Below are 20,035 nucleotides of genomic sequence, written 5' to 3' on the forward strand. Positions count from 1 at the left end.
TTTTTCTTTTGCAGCCTTCAGGGAGTAAACCAGCTGCAGGGAGAATATGGAGTTAATCCACTACAGCAACAGAGAGAAGGGATTATGTTTTAATCCCCTTTGGGGGCGCCTCTGGATTTTAGGGGTGGGATAGTAAAATGTTTACATAAGGCACAATCACAAATCAGAAGGTCCTCCTTATGAAATTTGGTTATTTGTTGAAATCTTGGATCCCTTTCCAAATAAAAAGTTAAAGAAGGCCTGCCTCTCTGCATGCCAGCGAGACGGGAATCTAGCGATTCTCTTCTAGAAGATGATAGAGGAACTAGAAGATGACTAGTTTAGCCTTCTCAACGTTCCTTGGTGTGAACTGGGGACTGAAGGTAAACATGGTCACTCCTGTGTGACAGTGTGACAGAAGAGCACCTTTTAACTTCCTCAGCACACAAAGTGATGAATATTAAAGGCAGTTAATACATGGGACAAAACCTCCTCCCACTGTACTGACGGATAGGGTAGTTTAAAATTCCACCAACTAAGGTGGTAATTAAAAACTATTTACTGTTTAGAATTGGGATATTCTAGAATTGGATATTGCTTGCCACTGATAAAAATGCCAACCTGAAATCTGAACTAGAACAAAGTTCATCCAAGCATCATGATGGAACCTTGTCCCTGGAGGCAGGGGATCTTACATCACTGGAGCTGGTAAACGCCATCATCGACCTCAAGTGGGAAGTACATGTGTTTTAAATTTGAAAAGGGAACTATTCATCAAATATATTTAAAAAACAGAATGTTCAAAAAATATTTGTGGGTCTGGATGATTCTGCTGAGAATCAAAATTCCAAGCACAGAAATTCTAATGAAACATTGACATTTTAATAGAACTTTGCAGTTTACAAAATTCTTCTTCATTTTTACCAAACAACTAGTTCAATTGTCACAGATTTTGGGCCATGGATGAGCCAGTGCTGTCTTGCCAAAGACCTCGAGGAACATATCTGTAGTTGAAGAAACTGGGTTTACCGCTCGCTGCCTGGAGCTGGGCAGAAACCCGTGGAACTAGGGCACCTCAGCAGAGAGTTCAACAGGACTTACCTAGCGTCTGGTTGGGTTAGGTGATTTGGAGGAGGGCTCAAGGAAGTGGGACTTTGCTCTGCACTGAACTCTCTCTGCCAGGAAGAGGGGAGAGGTCTGTGATGGGGTGTCTTAGTCCATCCTACCTGCTAGAGGGAGGGAAGGCTAGAAGGCGGCCGAAGCTTTAGCTGACACAGAGAGATGTTTCCTATTCCCAGGGTACCTGTGGTGACCTTGCTTCTGTCTGTTTAGACAAAACCAAGCCTTTTGTTCTGTCCCCATCAGGATGTGACCCTGTCTGACTCCTGGGACATGGGTGGGTCCTGCAGAGACACTGAGACCAGGTCCCAAGGGGCAGGGACTGCTTTTCTTTTTCTCAGATGGCAAGAATTAATAACGTTGGGGGCTAATGGCATTCCAGCTATTAAAAGGCAATTATGGCAATTAAATTGTGAAACAATGCTATGCTTCTTCACCAGTTTCAGTGTAATTATTATATGCAAGTATAGTAAAGAATCTATATAGGGACAAAGAGTTGGCATTATTACAATTATTTGATGACTTTCAGTTGTCAAAAACTATATTTAGTGGACATGGAGTTACAGTGTATTTTAGAATGATTTCCTAACTTAGCTTAATGAAAGTTTTATTAACTATATGGATTTTCTCCAACCTCAATTACTTTGAATATATGTTGAATTTACTTTTGCAACATATAAAAAATTTCAGACAAAAATATAATCAGGAAGTAAATTTTTATAATTATTCCTCTAACATGACGACATTTGTTAGAAAATAACATAGGATGAGTGACTGAACATATCTAAAATATCTATTACTGCTTTGGACTTATTTTGAAGAGTGAACTATTAAAGATAAGTTTTGTCCACAGAATTTGTTTAAAAATTTTTTATTCCCTCATAGAATTTAAAGAACAGAATGCTTTAAGCTCAAAACGGCTTAAAATAAATTACTGACGAATATGAGAAAGTTGGAATTTTGTTTTGGATTCCAAGTAAATTTGGGCATTAAGAAAAAAGTTGAGGGGTGGGGAGGAATCCTGCAAAAGATCTTGGGTTTGTATTATCTAGGAGAGTTCTCTGGGCCTCAGACATTTGAAATGCCTCAAGGGAAAAATAAATCATAGTAACAATCTCTAGACAGTGACTCTTTTCTTCCTATACAGAGACTACTGATAGGTGTCCACAGATCAGGACAACCGTCCTCTGAAATTTTCAAAAACTTCTATCACATGAAAATAGCTCCAGAATGTTTGTGCTTGAATCATGAACAGATAAACAGAACTAACAGAATGCATCATTTAAGGGTTATGAATTTAACTTCCAGCACTTGTCTCCCTCTCCAAAACACACACACACACACTTGCACACGCACACCAAACTATCCTCTAAAAACACTCTATGAACCCACATTTTACACAAAGGCCCACTGTGACCAAGAAACAGCCTCTTTGTGCTCCTGGGTAACTTCTTGAGCATAATGCATTCTTAGACGAAGATGAGCCAGCCCTGCCCACCCCGAGTGCATGGGCTGCCTGGGATTATCACCGTAGAGTGAAATGCTCTTCGCTTCTCCCAAGTGAGATGTGCACAAGAATGCGCATGAATCTTTCCAGATCTTAGTAAACCTACTGCTAGGAAACCTCAACTTACCAAAAAAGCAGCCAGAAACAGACCCAGAAAGCGAGGGGCCTCTTACCCGCACAGCTGAGCTCTGCCAGCTGACGTCACCTGCATCACGGCACAACATCTATTTTACAGAATACTGTCTAAAATCACGTCACATTTAATGTATCTATAAGAAATAATTTTAAAAGTCCTGAGAGACAACCTGATTGGCTCTAACTTTAACCTACTATTTATGTCGTTCAATTTATTTCTATACTAGATCATTCTCTTCTCTGTGTTAAACACAAACGAGTGCATTTTCCTCAAAGGCAAAGAGTGATCTCATAGAATAAAAAACTTACAAAGCATGTACACTGTAAGGAAACTATCACAGTGATCTTTTCTAGCATGAATATATTGAAAAGCTGTGCTAGTGTTCACGTTGCGTTTCATTGTTTGCTCTGCCTTTTGGTTCAATAGGTGAACCCGCTGAGATTTGTGTTTCCGTTTATATGACATTTAGTTCAGCATATGGAATTTATTTTTCACCTTCTGGAAGGGAATTGATTCTTTGTGGCACTAGGATATCATTCAATGATTGGGAAGCTCATCCTGGATGAGCGAATAAACCAAAGGACATGATTTAAACCCCTTGGACAACTAAGAGGCCCTGGTTGGACTAAGTGCCACAGGGTCCTGGGCACATCTTTATTGCAGCACCTACAAAACACTGACTGCGTGTGTTTATAAATCTGTTTCTCCCATTTGGCATGAGCTACTTGAAGACAGGGGTGAAAGGTTTGCCCAGCACAGCGTTTGGCACACAGCATGCAATCCGTATTTATGGACTAGAACCCAGAAAATGATGCACACCATTGCTATATTTATATGCCATACTAACAGGCCATTAAAAACAACAGATTAAATCTTTTTCTGGACTTGATTTCAAACTGTCCTTTAAAAATAGGAAAGACTGCATTTCAGAGAAAACATAACAAATATATTAAAACCAGTGAGTCATAAAGAACTGGCCATTCTAGTATATCATGTGCCTATTATTTTTTAAGTGGCATGCTTTTATAACTGCCTTATTTTTCCTAGTGTATAAATCGTTCCCTTTGTAAATGAAATGCATAGAGAGACCTATTTAACTCAGCATTCGTTCATTCATTCATTCAGCCAAAAAACCCACTCAGTGTATAGTGCGGGGTTTGGCGCAGGTAGAGGACACAGGGACATGTACGACATGGGATTACCCACAAAGAGCTTAGAATAAAGGGAGAGGATCCACGCACAGGTGAAGTCGAGCCAGCAGGAGAACGCGCTGTGTTGGCTAAGCCACGTCCGAATCGCTCCAACAGGAGTTGATCTTCCTTACTCTGCCCCTTGAGAGTTTTGGGGTGACCCAAGGAAACAGTGGAGACAGGGTTCAAGTGGGGTTCTTGGTGCCAGTCAGTGCATTTATTACATAAGAGGGAGCGAGGAAAAGTCTACGGTCACAGAAGCGCCCCTTTTGGGGTGCTGTGGTGGGGGGTGAGGGCCAAGGGGGCCGTACCCTGCCTGTGAACACAGCACAGACATGGAAGAAAGGGGCCGGGGGCTCTTCAGGTGTGCAGGGAGCCAGCAGCCCGGGGTGATGCCCCCAGGCACCCTAACTTTAGGGGCAGGCTGCTCAGGTGGAGGAGTGGAAGGGTGGGGGATGGGGGGCAGGCGCTGCACCCCTTTTCAGGATGTCACACTGCTTTGAGAAGAGAGCTAAATATATGGCCCCTTACCAGAACAATTCACATATATATACCCGTTTGTCTGTCCTGACTGTAAAATAAATGGAGTATTCAAATTTTGGAGGAAAAGTAGTGCTGTGCCTTGGTGTCTTCCGATATCTAAAGATTCTTCTGCACTTGCATTTGTCCTCGTCTCTGTCGGGTTTGGGGGACCCATCCTGCCCTGGGCCAGCTGGCTGCTCTCTGCCCATGGGGGTGGCCCTGTCCTCCCAGCCCACTGTCCTCCGGGGCCTCTCGCTCCGCCCCCCCTTTCTATTCACCCCGTGTGGCCTCCCCTCCTGCCTCCCCTAGGACTCCGGCCCTCCAGCTCCCCACCAGCTGGGAGCCTCCACACCCCGTCTTCTCCCAGGTTGCCCAGCCTCAGCGTCCCATCCTCAGTCCTCCACCTCTTCCTTGCCCCTGTCCCCTGAAGTGCCCTTTCTCCACTCCCTGCCACCACCCACCCAGCTCAGGCCCTTGTCACTGTTTGCTGGGACCGCAAGAGCCTTCTGTCTATTTCTGGGAGTAAGAGTAACCTGTATACGGATACATACAGGCTGGAGACCCCTCGTCACCCCGGGCCTTCAGCAGGAAGCCCAGGCTCCTGAGGGGCACAGCCCACCCACCCCTGGCTGGTAAGCCTCAGCTGCATGGACTCTGCCCCATACTTCTCACCTGAATAATTTAAAGCTCATGTGGTTCCACGGAGATGATGCTTTAGCATATGATGTCCCCACTCTGCCTGCCACAGCTTCACATCCATCTCAATCTGGGTAACTTTTACTTACAATTTCTTTTTTAAAATTTCTCTCCCCTTCCCCCTCACCCCAGTTGTCTGCTCTGTGTCCATTCACTGTGTGTTCTTCTGTGTCCGCTTCTATTCTTGTCAGTGGCACTGGGAATCTGTGTTTCTTTTTGTTGCGTCATCTCGCTGCGTCAGCTCTCCATGTGTGCGGCACCACTCCTGGGCAGACTGCTTTCTTTCGTGTTGGGCGGCTTTCCTTGCGGGGCGCACTCCTTGCACATGGGGCTCCCCTACACAGGGGACACCCCTGTGTGGCTGGGTACTCCTTGTGCACATCAGCAATGCGTGGGCCAGCTCACCACACGGACCAGGAGGCCCTGGGTTTGAACCCTGGACCTCCTATGTGGTAGGTGGGTGCCCTATCTGTTGAGCCAAATCCTCTTCTCTAACTTATGATTTGTGACTCAAGAGGAAACGCCTGTGAGGAAGGCTTCCCCGATCTGCACGGCGGCCAGGCCTGCTGGCCTTACCCTGGCCTCCTCTACATCCAGGCTACCTTTTTCGCCATCTTTTCTCTAGACAATAAGCTCCTTCACAGCAGCAACCTAGACGTGTCTTTCACTGCAAGCACCGAGGCGAAGGTCTTTGTGCAGAGCTGTCACACATGGACAGCCACACCTGTCTGAGTCCAAGAGGCATCTGGTCAGAGGAAGGGCCCAACAGGTGCTTCCCACTCGGATTCAGATTTACAGTCTCTAAGGCGACAAGGCATTATGCAGTGGCTTCAGACTTAATTTTGTAAGAAATGCATTTTACACTGCTGCCCAGGACACAGGCACACCCTACCCCAAACAGACTAAAAGAGTTTCATGAATCAATACTTACCCTTGCTACGGGGGATAAATTTGGCATTTTCTATCTAATCCCTTCTTCCTAATTTCATTTCTAAATCATGCTGGTAATGACCCACGGAACTGATTTCCTAGCAAAAAAACGGGCTGGAACGTGGCACTTTAAAAACACTGATGTAGTGGAAGGAACGAGGGCTCTGGAGGCACACTGGGTGTGCGCCTCGGCGCCTTGCGTTGCCTGGTAGGAGACCCTGACCAGGGGGCATTAACTGCCCAGCCTCCCCCACAGTGAGCGTGACTTCAGGACCGGCCTGGCCCCAGCCCCCTTAGAGTGGACGTGGTGTCAGGACTGCACGCCCCCCGCACTGAATGTGGCGTCACACCCACTCGGGGGCTGGCACTGAGTGGCAGGGCTGCCTCCTCTCACTGAGCCCCACTGGGCTGGAGTACAGAGCCACGGAGAGAAACCATCAGATACGGTGCTCCAGCAGCAGCAGGGCTCCGTGTCACAGGGCGCTGCTGTAGATGTCCCCTCCTAATGCCGGAGTTAGGGCCGAAGTCTCCACGCCAGCCCGGGACACCGCGGGGGGCAGAGGAAGATCCCAAGACACGGCTCCTCCTTCCCAACTTGCTAACGTCCAGTGTGGCAGCAGGAAACACAGCTGGTTGTGGTTTCTCCAATGACAAACAAGACGGCCCGTGTGTTTTCAGTGGTTGATTAACCTCCTGCTGGCGTAAAGAGCAGGCCATGTTAAAGGGTGTCCCCTCCCAGAGCAGAGGGCATCTGTTGGTGAGCCAGGTGGTTTCCTTGCTGCCCCTCACCCAGGTAGGTGGGAGGCATGGCTGCACATCTGTACGGGAGTTACTTTATAGGAAATGCTCTACGCAGAGCAAAGGGTAAAAGGCAGAGGAGTCGACTTCATAGCTGTGGTTTGTGAAACATTTGCAGCCTAACAAAGGCTGGCTTATTCTTAAAATAAAAAAAGACACAAGAATGTTATATGATTTGAATCAAGGTAGATGTCTAACAAACGCAGCTGAATTATGTCCCTTTATTACATTGGACATTGCACAGTCTGGTTAACAGAGCTGTTGCTACAAATATAAAAATATGGCCACAGTAAAATATTTGCAGACGAAAACGGCCTGTAGATTTTGTGGAAATAATGATGAGGCAAAGAAGGCTGGGTATTCAAGGGGAAGGCTATATTTATTTATGGAACTCTTTAAAAGATTTAAACATTTGAGTTAGAAATTTAAATGTTTTAGCTTTTGTGAGAAATAGACATGTGATAATGCTGTATCTAAGACTTTGTGAATTTTGTGTTTGAAGCTAAACGTGCCCTTTAGGTATACTATTTATGACTGGCAAAGCAACTTCCCAATTCAAAGAGAAAAAAAAAAAAGACATAAAAAGACTTATAAGGTTTTTTCAACATCAAATAGCTTTTACTAAACAACATTTTGATGAGTTAAGTGTGAGTGAGTCAGGGACATATGGATTAAATTTCCCTTGAAATACACATGGGTTTAAAAATTGAGGGGGAAATCCTGCATTTTAGAAATCCAGAATGTTTAAAAACACCATTTCCTCCTCCATACAAATTTCAGGTTGATTCAAATTTAGGGGAGACTTGGTAACTAACACTATATAAAAGTAAAAATGGAGAAATTTTAAAAAACACTAGTTTTGCTGGGGAGGGCATGCCAAGGGAACCGCTCAGCATCCAGTTGCGGAAGCAGTCGGCCTGAAGGCGAGGCCGCGGCGCCGGGCTCTCGGAGTCCGCTCAGCACTGCACATTTCTGCAGTGCACGCTCTCAGCCCACTCAAGAGCTGTAAGGAAACCTTTCTGTGCTTTTGCCTCATACTCTTTTTCTTTTTTAAATAATATCTTTCTTTGAAAAATTCTTAGCTTTAAGAATTCTCTTGCTCCTTTTATATTTTCCCAGAATCTTGAGCTCTTCCTTCTTCCTATGTGCTTTGTATTTTGTTTTCCCCACCTTTTCTTAGCTCAGTTTTCAGATAACATTAAATTCACAGATAAAGAAACTCTGCTTTTGTTATCTGGATATTCCAAGTTAGAAAGAACACCTGAAGGTCTAAATTATCTAGCTGATCATCCCAACTGTCTACTTTCATTTATTGGGGTAGACATAGCCTAAAATATTATGTACCATCATTTACTGGTTATTTAAGTTACTTGGAAGTAGCAGTAAAAGAGCTAAATCTGAGATTTTTTTTCCTCTTACAGTCTCTATGTCCCAGAGTTCTATATACTCACTAGGTATTCACTAAATGTTAATGAGTAAGTACCTGAGTGAATGCAGTGAAACAGAGGCTTAGGGAGGCAGAAATAGTCGACCTTAAGGAAAATTCTAAGCCTTGGTTTCCCCTCATTTACTTATTAAACTGAACTTTAAAAAAAAATGTGGTAACATATATTTGTCATATAAAATCCGCAATTTTAACCATTTTTATGTGTGGCACTCCTTGCGTTCACAATGCTGTGCTACCATCGCCACCAGGCATTAGCAAGACTTTTTCATCAGCCCAAACAGAAGCTCTCTACTTTGTAGGCAATAACTCCCCACATCCCTTCCCTCTGGCCCCTGGTAACCTGCAATCTACTTTCTGTCTCCATGAATTTGTGTATTCTAGATATTTCCTAAGTGGTTTCATTCGTATAATGTTTTAAAAGTTCATACATGTTTTAACATTATTACAAATTCATTCCTTTCACGGCTGATTAGTATTTCAGTGTGTGTATAGACTACATTCTGTTTGTCCATTCGTCTGTTGATGGGCACTTGGGTAGTTTCTACCTTTGGCAATTGTGAATAATGGTGCTACCAATATTTGTGTACAAGCATCTTTTTGAGGCCCTATTTACAATTCCTGTGGCTATGTACTTAGATGTGGGATTGTTCGGTCACTTAGCAAGGCGGTTTAACTTTCTGCAGAGCTGCCATATTGCTTTCCCCAGCAGCCGCCCCGTTTCGCATTCTCACCAACAGCGCAAGAGGGTTCCAGTGTTTCCATATCCTCACCAGCACTTGATTTCCATTTTTCCTAAGATTAGCCATTCAAGTGGGTGTGAAATAGCATCTCGTTGTGGTTTTGATTGCATTTCCCTAACAGCTCATGATGTCGATCATCCATATATCTTATTTGGAAATATATCTGTTCAGGTCCTTTGCCCATCCTTTAATTGGTTTGTTTGTTTTGCTGAGTTGTAATACTTTCCTTTTTTCGTATCATTTATACCTGCTTTCACTTTGAATTATAGAAAAGAGATAGAAAATGGAAAGAATCTTGACCAGTAAACAATAAGAAAGCAGTTTGGCAAATTAAAAAAAAAAATATTGCCTTCCACACATCTGGGAAAGTACACTCGGGCCATGCTGGGCTTTCAGGGCGAGCCGTGGAGGGAAGGCGGCCCTTACACTGACACATTCTCTTTCTCTTCATAGACTTCCTCGTTTCTTTTTTTTTCAATTTTAAAATTAAAAAATTTTTCTCATTTGTAAATTTACATAATTCATTTTCTCTGAGTTTAAGATTCTTGACCTTGGCAAATGTGTAGGTGTGTGTAAAGGATTATAAACCTACCACTTAAAAAACCCACATTCTGCTTCAGACCCCAAATTATCAAAATTACTAAGTTTTGGAAGTAATAGTAAAAGATTCTATATGAATTTTAATTTTAGTATATAAAGTATTTCTTTTGTCAGGCAATGAAAGCTAATATTAATATTACCACTCCAAAACAAATGAAATACATTTCATTAGTGACATACAATTCTTTCTATTGGTTGAATTACATCATTCATTTAATAATCCATATAAATTTGAGTTCATCTTAAATTCTAGCTACTCAAAAATTATTTGAAGAAATATCTTGATAAATGTAAAATTAAAATAAATGAGACAAGATTAAAATCTGCTGAATTATATTGATTAATCTCAACATTTAAAGTAAAAATATAATTAGTAAATTGAAATTTTTAGTCACATATGGAATCTTAGGTGCTAATTTGGTGAATCACTACAAATTAAAAAGGTAATTAAAGGAAATTAAGTTAGGTGATAATGAATATAATAATTACATAATTGATTGGCCTACTTCACGATATTATGAGTCATATTAGCATTTGCTACAATACATAATAAATTGGTAATCAGTAATCATACACATTTAACTTGCCACTTGGGAAGAAAAGGAACTAAAACTGAAATAGAAAACTGTATGACACTCAAAGCTGCAGAACTCTGTAGAAAATTTTATCTCTATTAAAACTAGAAAACTATAAAGAAAATGTTTTCCAAGGAGAAAGGGTCAATATTTAGGTAAAACTGTGCTTAAAGCATGCCATTTATCAGATTTTTAAAATTAACCAGAATGATTATGTGCAACATATAGACTATAAATAAAGCCAAAATAAACGCTTCCAAATGTTCATAGACTTATAAGGAGTCAGTGTAAAGACTTTATAAGGAGTCAGTGTAAAGACTGAATTATAAACAGAGGCTCTTGTTTTTACATAATTTTAGAAATGTCTAAGTATGCACATACAAATCTTCGGCGTATATTAGTTCAAACCATATGCCATGCATTTTTAAGGAAATATTTTATATCCTTAACCTCATTCTAATGGCGCGCCCTCTATGGGCCTCATTCCCCACATACAATTGTGGCAGTAACCGTGCCCGCTTCGGGGGGCTGGGGGTGACAGGACCTGCGAACCCTGCCAGGGTGGACCAGGCCTCAACACACACTCTTCTTAGGAGCAGAAACGGATCCTCTCTTCTAAACAGAGTTCATCTTCACTCATTAGTCCTTTCCCTTAGTTTTCCACAGTAATTAGATAATTTGACTTCAATTTGATCAAGCAATATTGCATATTGAATTAAATTACTGTGCATGGTCTCCTCATCTGTGTGTCAGCAAAATAGGGTTTTGTCAGAACACAAAATGTGCTATGCATTGTAAGGTATCTATACATATTACGTGCACAGACATGATATATCCCTATCATAAAATGTATATGGCTATTAGCAGATTTGGGTTTATAAAAATGGTATTCTTTCATAAAATAAAAGAGAAGAATTGTTTTTATTATTTGAAAAGTATATTTCTTATATTAATGTAAGAAATATCACTCTTATTCATGAAAAGATAAATCTGTAATTTTCATCTCAGATATGGAAAACAGGAACTTGTTATTTTACATAGTATTTCAAGATGCCAAATATGAGGTTATATTAATATTGTACGCAGATTTTATTACCTTTTGGTTTTAGTTTGGATTTAGTGTTCCTGTGATGGCTAAATTTTCTTTACACAGTTCAGTACGATCAGACTAGAATAATTTATGAATAAGAAAGACTTCATTATTTACCAAATTTTAATTTCTGAGACAGAAGTAACAAGTATCTGGACAAGAAATTTGACTGAACTTAAAATCTCCTACAAATTTGTGTCAGGCCTGAGACTGTATTGACTGCAGATTTTTTGCACCTAAGTGCGATGGCTTGTAATTCACTTCTAAAAATGATTTTTCCCTGACACTGTCAATACCATGCCAGTCTGGACTGAGAAACAGGCGTCAGCACATACGAATGGAATCTTCTGATCCTCTAAGTTCCACCCAATGGCCCAGTGGTCCTTCCTCCCCCGCCCGGAACAGCCAGCCCCTCGTTCATTTCTACTGCGAGCAGGTCAAGGCTGACAGTTGTGCTCTGCTCTCTGCAAAGCGAACACCGGCGCCAAGGGAGGGGCCAAGCCTCGGGGCAGCCTGTGGGCCTTTTCAGAGCACAGGAGGGAGGCTGAGGCGGGAGGCAACAGAGTGTGCAGCCAGGAGGGCCCAACAACCCAGCCTTGAAACAATCATCTCAAGCGCACTTTCACCGTCCTTTAGGGACTTGGCTGTAACCATGCTGTTTGGGGAATCTGGTTAAAAAATAAATTAATGTTAATAGTTACGATAGCTGCCATTAAAGGAAATAAATCTGAAGGGGTTATTAGCCTTTGTTTGATTGGGCCAGTGGTAGCACAGAACAGATCTCATTACAATAAACTTCAAGGGACCAGCCAAATTTGTACTAACTAATTAATTGTCTTTAGTGGGAACTACAGGCCATAGAGTCTGAATGAGACTATACAACTTTTAAACATATTTGTTGGCTTATCTGAATGAAGATAGGCAACACATTATTTGAAAAGTTCAGGAATCATGTCTGTGAATTTTCTATAGTATCTTAGGATCAAGTAGGAGAAAAGAGAAAACTGAAACCTGTGGGCAAACAGAAACAGTGGACTTCATTTGCTTAGATTCCCCAGATAAAGTCACTGAGCTATTCAAACAAACAAACAAACAAACACAAACAAGGGAAACCAACAAAACCAAAACTTATTCACTGTGGAATCTGCAGCAAACATTTGGTCACAACTTAAAGTGGTTTTAACTTGGAAAGCTAGTTCACGTGGTCCAGAAATGTTAACAACACAGGCATGCTCCCAGAACCGGTGCTGGGAGAACCGTGTTAGCACCTTCCCAGTCTAGCAGAGGGAGCATCGTATGCCATCTCCAGTTGACAACGAGCAGTAACGCCTTTAGTAAAATGTCGAACTGGTAGAAACAAAGCCCTGGAAGCTTTTGTACAGCCACGCTGGATAATTTTCAGTGTGGTCCTGGGAGCAGACGTTCTATTTTGTAAACAGGACAAGAATGATTAGTCCACTCTGCTCCTTGCTACCTGCCACCCAGCACTGTGGGGGCTGAACATGTGGACCTGAGGCCACTTTCTGAGACTGGAAAGCAGGACTTTTAAGTTGAGGTCGAGGACACGATTCTGTGGACCCTCTGAAGGTGTGTATGAGGTCATGCATGCAGGGATTTGGTTTCACCAGATCCCCAAGGGGTAGGTGAGAGAAGAGGCGCGGCGGGGAGGCCAGGGGGCAGGCAAGTCCAAAGAGCGCCCCCGCCTGGCCGCGCCGCCGCCGCTGTGCGGGCACCCTGGAGAGGCAGAGGGCACCAAGCCGCCCCTGCCCCGCCACCCCGCGGCCATGTGCCCACGCGTCCAGCTCAGCTCTTTCAGACAGAAACCCGTGTTCTTCACTACACAGAAGGATGCCGCTGTTCATTCCTTGTGAGGGAAACAGACTTTGTTGGACAGTAGAAAATGAGGTAAAGTGGATTATTCGCCGTCACGACGAAGCATCTCTACAATCACCAGCACACACTTATTTACCAGAAAGTGACTTCAAGTTCAGCAGCTGTGGGTGTTCAGGACTCACAACCGGAGGAAGAGTTCGCGCGTACCTGCCAGGTTGTCGATCTCCTTCTCCTGCAGCAGGCTGACAGCGTCGTCGTCCCCCTCCAGCATGAGCTCCGCCTCGGCGTTCTGGTTCACGATCGCCTGACTTCTGAACGTCCTCTTGGACTTGACCACGTCTTCCTCAGTGCCTAGAGACAACCGAAACAGAGCAGCGCGGGTCATGGGCGGTCTGGCTTTCCCTGGACACCTCCCCACCATCCCAGGCTGCAGTGACATGCTACTTTTTAATACAGGGCACTGTGACTCCCTTTGCCGTGTTCCGTCTTCTGGACAACTCTGTGAGAAGGGGGGAGGCCGCACCGCCTGCCCTTCGCCTACAGATGGGGCCAGCTCCGGGGCAGGCGCCCCCAAGGCCAGTCCAGCGCCCCCAAGGCCAGTCCAGCGCCGCCGCTTTCCTGAATCATACTTACACACGCTCACCCAAATGCACGTCTGTGCAAATTATCTACCTGATTAGACCGTTTTGAGAGTAGAGGATAGTGGTGTGAAGAAAATAAGAAAGCATTTACACATGGAGGAAAACCGGTCATGACTGGGAAGGGACAGAGGGCAGGGTTAGGGACCAAGCAGGGTAAAACCTGCTTCCCAACAGCGTTTCCTTACTAATGAATGAAATGCTGGTTTGCACAAATAATCCCTGTATTTTGTTACATAAAAGAATACAGAAAGACTAAAATCAAAACATACACATAAATCAGAAAAAAATGGAAATATAGCAAAATTTGATCTGGCCTTACCATGTCAATCAATGTACAGGTTAGGAACACCAGTGGATTTGATTCCCTTATGGATGTCACTCCTTACTTACATTCAAAGACCTGCTCGGGCAGGTGACAGTGATCTACAATTATCTAAACTGCAAGCAGATTTCGGTGACATATATTAGAAATACAGCTGAGAAATGCTGAAACTCCATCTGTTAGAGAAGGCTGAACCGCGGGTGCCAGCTGGGCTGCTGGACTGCGGGCTTCCAGGAGCAGAGCACCTGGACGGTGGCTTCCTTTCTTGCTGGGAGTGGGAGCCTGAAAAGCCGGGCCTACCTGAGTTGCAGGGTACCATGTCTAGGGAATGTCATGGTCCTGTGTGCACTAAGGTGCTTTTTCAAACTGTGTCATGCCTCTGGCCACAATTCTTTCCAAGTATAATTCATATTTTTTGGTCAATTCTCCCAGGCCGTGCCGTAAGAATCCTAGTCCAGCCCTTTTCCTGGAAGTGCATCCAGGTGCCGCGAGACTCGCACTGGACAACAGGGCGTTTGCCTCTATTTCTTTGCGGCTGTACACTTCCTTAAGTCAGTAACCATGAGCCAACTCTGTTTGCAAAAACATGAACAAAGTGACTCAAGGAGAGGCCACAGTGGAGTAAAACCCATGCTAAGGGGCACAGTCATCTGGCAATAACGCCATAGAGCACCGCTGGCTGAGAGGGCCGGCCTGCCATGCCAGCTCGTACTGGACCAGAGCATGGCCCACGTACAGCTTGACGGAACAAAGTAACAGAATGTTGACTAATACTCCAGAGGCAAAGAGCATTACCACAAATCAGTGCTGTGCAGGCTGAGGAGAATTAGGTTATCTGTGCATTCTTACACAGCCCAGATTTCTGGAATCAAAGATGGAGGCCTGGCCGAGGAATGTTCTAGAAGCTCACCTTACTGGTGACAGAAAGGCAGCACAGTGACAGAAAGGCATCCTCACGACGTGCTTGCCCTTCCAGGAGTAGCTGAGTATGAGGAACTCGGAGTGTGTACACTGGAGAAGGAGAGGTGAGCCCAGGACTTGGAGGAGGACTCACTGCTGAGAAACAATTCCGTCTTCCTAAGGGGACAGTTGCCCTCGCTGCCCGGCTGTCGTCCTCTCCTGCCCACTGCGGCCTCACCCTGGGCTCTGGCCCTGCTTCTCCAGGGTGCCCTGTGTGTGCTCTGCCTCCACTGCCCACAGCTCATGAACGCTGCCCCTGGCCGGAAGCGCCTGACCACCGACCCCAGGGCTGAGCGCACCCCAGCACCTGACAGAACATTCCAGCAGATGCCGACTATTAGTGGTTTGCCTTCAGTTTGGGGGCAAATTTGGGAATCTATTTATTGCACCTGGTTCTTTACAGTAGCTGGTCAGTAGAGCCCTCGGGTATGAGTGGGCTTATGAAAGCCGGCTTCCCCTTGCATCACTACCACGTGTGTTCTACCTCATTGGTGAAGTAGAAAGCCTTCATGCTACCCTTGCCATTAAGTAAAAATCTGCAATAAGGTATGTAGGAGAAGGAAGTTGAGCTGCGAAATATATATCAAGCTTTTAATTTTATGCCCTCTAATGCTGATTTTTTTTTGCCTTCTACTTTTAAAGCACTAAAACGACCATCTTTTAAAGAAATATAGTCAACCTCCATATCAACACGTTGACCTCATCTTCTCCTGTGTAAGTGTTCTCAGTTTGCAGCTCAGTAAACTTCCTGATTTTATGGGACTGCAGCAAACATTTATCTAAATTAAAGTGCACACAATCCAAGGTGCTTTTCAATCATAATATCCTTTATGAATCAGAGTTCCATTTATCAAAATTACAGCAAAAAGAGGTGAGGCCTCAAAGGGCCACCTCATTACGAGGCTTGTAAACACTCTCCTTCGGAAGAATTGGTTTAACACCCAACAAATCAAAATCTGATTGGGAGGAGAATTTATTTGAAATCATCTATCTTCAGAAGACATGTTGGACTGAATGCACTTCTTGGCCTCTTTAGCCATTCATCAAAAAATTAACAAGCGGATACCACAAACCGCCAGAATGCCTGAGCCCTGTGGATGCGAATTATGCGTAACACTGAATAGGACAGATACGCTTATTTTCTAAGAAAACCTTAAAATGCCATAAAGTTTTTAAAAGACTTCCGAAGGAAACAAGGGCTACCAAATTATCAAATGATGAAGCTAAATCTAAACTACACTTAGGATATTTTCTACAGCATGTTACAAAAAAAAGCATGAAAGCATTCTATACACAGACTTAAGTAAATATGTAAACTTGAAGCTCAGCATGTGAAAATGTTATATGTTAACTATATGTTATATGTTATACAATGATATACATGAACCTCCATAATGTGCTGTTCTCATAAGGTTTCTCTTCATAATCAAGGATTCCATGAGGAACAAAGTATATGTGAAATAACCCCAAACATTTCTAGTATTGCAACTAAACTCTATTATTAATAATATTGTTACTAAGATATAACTTGTTATTTTAAATAGTTTTATTGTTACTCTAAATAAGTATAAATTAACATGGAAACAACATATTGGAGATGCTCCTTTATCTGAATAGGATTCAGAGAGTATGTCTACCTGGACTATAAATAAACTGGACATCAAATACATTATTTCATTTTCCCATTACATCCTTTTCTTTTGATCAATACAAACAGTTAATATAAAGAAAAATACTACACTGTATAAGATTTTATTAGTTTATTTCTATTTAAGGAACTACCTTATAGTCAACTCTAAAACATCTATGCTAGTAAAGAAAAAGTAATTCACCACAATAGGTAAATTGCATTCATGTGGTGCATGGAGAAAACATGTTAAACCCACACATAGCCAATGTGAGGACAGTATCAGCTTCTGGACAACCTTATGTGACAGACATTATTTATTTTACATCGACTGTGGAAATAGGGCTTTGATTTGTCCTTGACCAAAAGACATATATGTATGCGCACAAGGATTTATGTGGGTGCCTATCAACTGTGTACTAACACATGCCCGATGGTACTTTACCCACAATTTAAACACATGGGCTCTGACTCACGGTCTTGCCCCCGGCTAACTAACCTCACTTTCTTACTGATTTGACCTCTTTGTACCTTATAACCACCAAAAGCTGAAAGCCTTTGTTCCAAACACACCACACTGTGACATGTAATTTCTTCTACATGGAACTCTTTTACCTACCTTGTCCTCCAAGGTTCAGTTTAGTCCACACTCTATTCTCTGTGTAAACTTTGTCTCTTATAAAGAAGCCATAGTATTTTCACTACTTACTTTGGAGACTTAGATTTAGGGACTCTCTAAACACACTTTAATTCCCAATGCCCCAAGCATCAAGCTTGCAACTGAGAAATGACTGTTGTGTGAGTATGTGAGAACCTAAACATAATTCCCTATTAAAGCTTTTATGTGTACTTTAAGTTACTTTTTTCTCTTTAGATCCTTTACATTCCATCATAGGTGAATGTTAGGCCATATGATTTGATCTTCTTACTGTATTATTCCCATTAGCATCTATTAGGAACATATATATATATACATACACACACATATATATATATATATTTTACAAAGAACCAGACCATTCTCTTTATTTCGGTTTCCAAATCATGAAAGTGATTTTCAATTTAGACTTTACAGACTAATTACAAAGTTAAAAGGAGAAAATGAATGCTAAAATTCTTCAAAAAATGTGAAGATTATCTATATAATAAGCTCTCAAATATGTTTGTGGTAAGGTGGCTACAATCACTACGTGAAAATAAATAAAAAAGATTATGAAGAGAGTATACTGGGTATGTAATTTAATGCAGCCAGTGCTGTACTGCTTACAACAGGGGAGGGTCAGAGTTTTGTCAAGGGGGAAAAGCTGGCTAAGTGAGGATTCAGAAACCCAAGTAAGCTACCGCATGCAACTAGGCTCTTAGCATGCCACCTAACCAGTACCAGGTATTCAGCAAGTGCTGGTTTCCTTTCCTTTGGCCAGAGTTAATCTCTTCCCTCCGCCATGCTGTCATGGCGTCCGTCACAACTCAGTGTCGCCTTTCACCTCCTCCCCTAGACTGGACTGGACGTTCCCTGAGCAGGTAGCTCGGGGCCGTTTTCTGCTTATGACATTGAATGGGGTGAAAACAGCTTCAATTTAAAAGTTGTTTTCCCCTAATACCCAAACTCATTTAAAGCTATTATTGAATGAAATTATATAAGCACCAACATATCTGACATGCTTTTAAATTTCATATATAGATTTCTTAAGGATTTAAATATGCTCAATGCCTTGGACTTGTAAAGGGAAAAAAAGGAGGAAATTCTATTTTCTCAACAAAGTTGCCACCAAAGTTTTGCTTTAGCAAATCGTATGAATAAGGCATTTAACATGGAGTTTCCTTTCATCTTTGTGAGAAGACTGGCAGAATGAAAGGTTGGTCTCATTTTAATTTTACCTAATATCAGGAAATTCAAATGCTTCTAAACATCAGGAAATTTGTTTCTCCTTTTCTGAAGGAGAAATTCTTTTCAATATATACCATTTCATAATGTTCTTAGCCTATAAAATGCATTTGACAAAACCTACCCTCATGTAAGATAAAAAGCTACAATTAATTTTCAAACCTGAGTACTTTTTTAAAAGATATATATGAATACTTTGGGAAGTTTTAAAATAAAGGTGACTTTTTCTCATTACAGCTGAAGTCGGAATAAAAAATATCTGTACAGATCAGTCTTTTAGTAATTATAAATGACATTATTTAAGTTCCACTCAAAGGAAAGGGGACTTTAAGATAAATATACCTCTAGACTAACTACATCAGATAAGGTGACATGATTCCATGCAACAGTGTATGAGAAATATACAACTTTGAACATTTTAAAAAAGGTCAAAGAATGTTTTCTATATATGCTGAGAAACCCATTATCTCTCTAAAATATTTTATGTTGACCTTAATGTATCTGTGAAATAAAAGCAATAGACTCATACAGAGTACACACTTCACTGCAACAATTACTTAGAGTAAATATTTTTCCTTGAAAATCATTTAAGTTCAAGAATAAATTCTGTGTCTGGCTTTATAGCATAACCATAGTACTTCCTTCCTTAAGAGACAGAGATGATGGTGATAAAAATGGAAAGCCCACTTTCCCCCTGAAGTCTAAGGACTAAAAGAACCCTTCCGAATAAAAAAGGACTTTATAAAAAAAATGACATTTCTGTAGGAAAAATCCCAATAGCAAAAAATTCTAGCAATACTGAATAAAAACACAGTATCAGAAAGAATGACCAGAAACCACAGGTATCTTTTTCTTCTTTTATTCCTGCTGCTCTGAGTCAGGGGCCTCTCTTCAGCAAGACAAGATCATTTGATGAGAACAAGCATTTCCATAAAAGACAGAGACTGTTTCCCAAAGAAACAGGAATTTAGTGGTTTCAAACACAGTTTAAGCAAACATTTGAGTAAATTTAATAAATGAAGATACTACTTCCTCCTTTCTCAGTGTTGGTATTTTCATCTGACTGAACTGGATCTAACCACAGTTCCCCACATCAATTCATTTTTATTGATGGAAATCATATTCCATAATACAAAATCGATATTACCCTACCACCATATAATTAAAGCCCCAAGAAATCACCTTCAAATTTATAACGGACTTGATTCAGAAATGGTAATCCTTATCTGAATCAATAATTGATGGTTCTTATGGCCCAATGTTAGCACATCATTTTATCACATACAATTAGAATACAGCAATCTTTTTGCTTTTTATCAAGGAGGAACTTGTACAGACTGTTTTCTTTTTTTTAATTAGACACAAACATTATATCAGAAAAGCTGCAGGAAGATATTTCAGTGATATTGTAAACATGTAGGACTGGCATTCCGGGTAT

At 41.9% G+C, this 20,035-nt stretch overlaps 1 protein-coding gene across 6 annotated transcripts in view; it reads right to left on the reverse strand.

The window, feature by feature from the left end:
- Positions 1-20,035, reverse strand: part of NBEA (neurobeachin) — a 579,373-nt gene that overhangs the window by 180,447 nt on the left and 378,891 nt on the right. For all 6 annotated transcript variants that reach the window (XM_071208160.1, XM_071208159.1, XM_071208158.1 and 3 more), the window contains exon 39: positions 13,370-13,513. In XM_071208160.1, coding sequence (XP_071064261.1) covers positions 13,370-13,513 — 144 coding nt within the window. The remainder of the gene's footprint in view (positions 1-13,369; positions 13,514-20,035) is intronic.

The sequence above is a fragment of the Dasypus novemcinctus genome, chromosome 15, assembly GCF_030445035.2.
Source record: "Dasypus novemcinctus isolate mDasNov1 chromosome 15, mDasNov1.1.hap2, whole genome shotgun sequence".
Taxonomy (NCBI): Eukaryota; Metazoa; Chordata; class Mammalia; order Cingulata; family Dasypodidae; genus Dasypus; species Dasypus novemcinctus.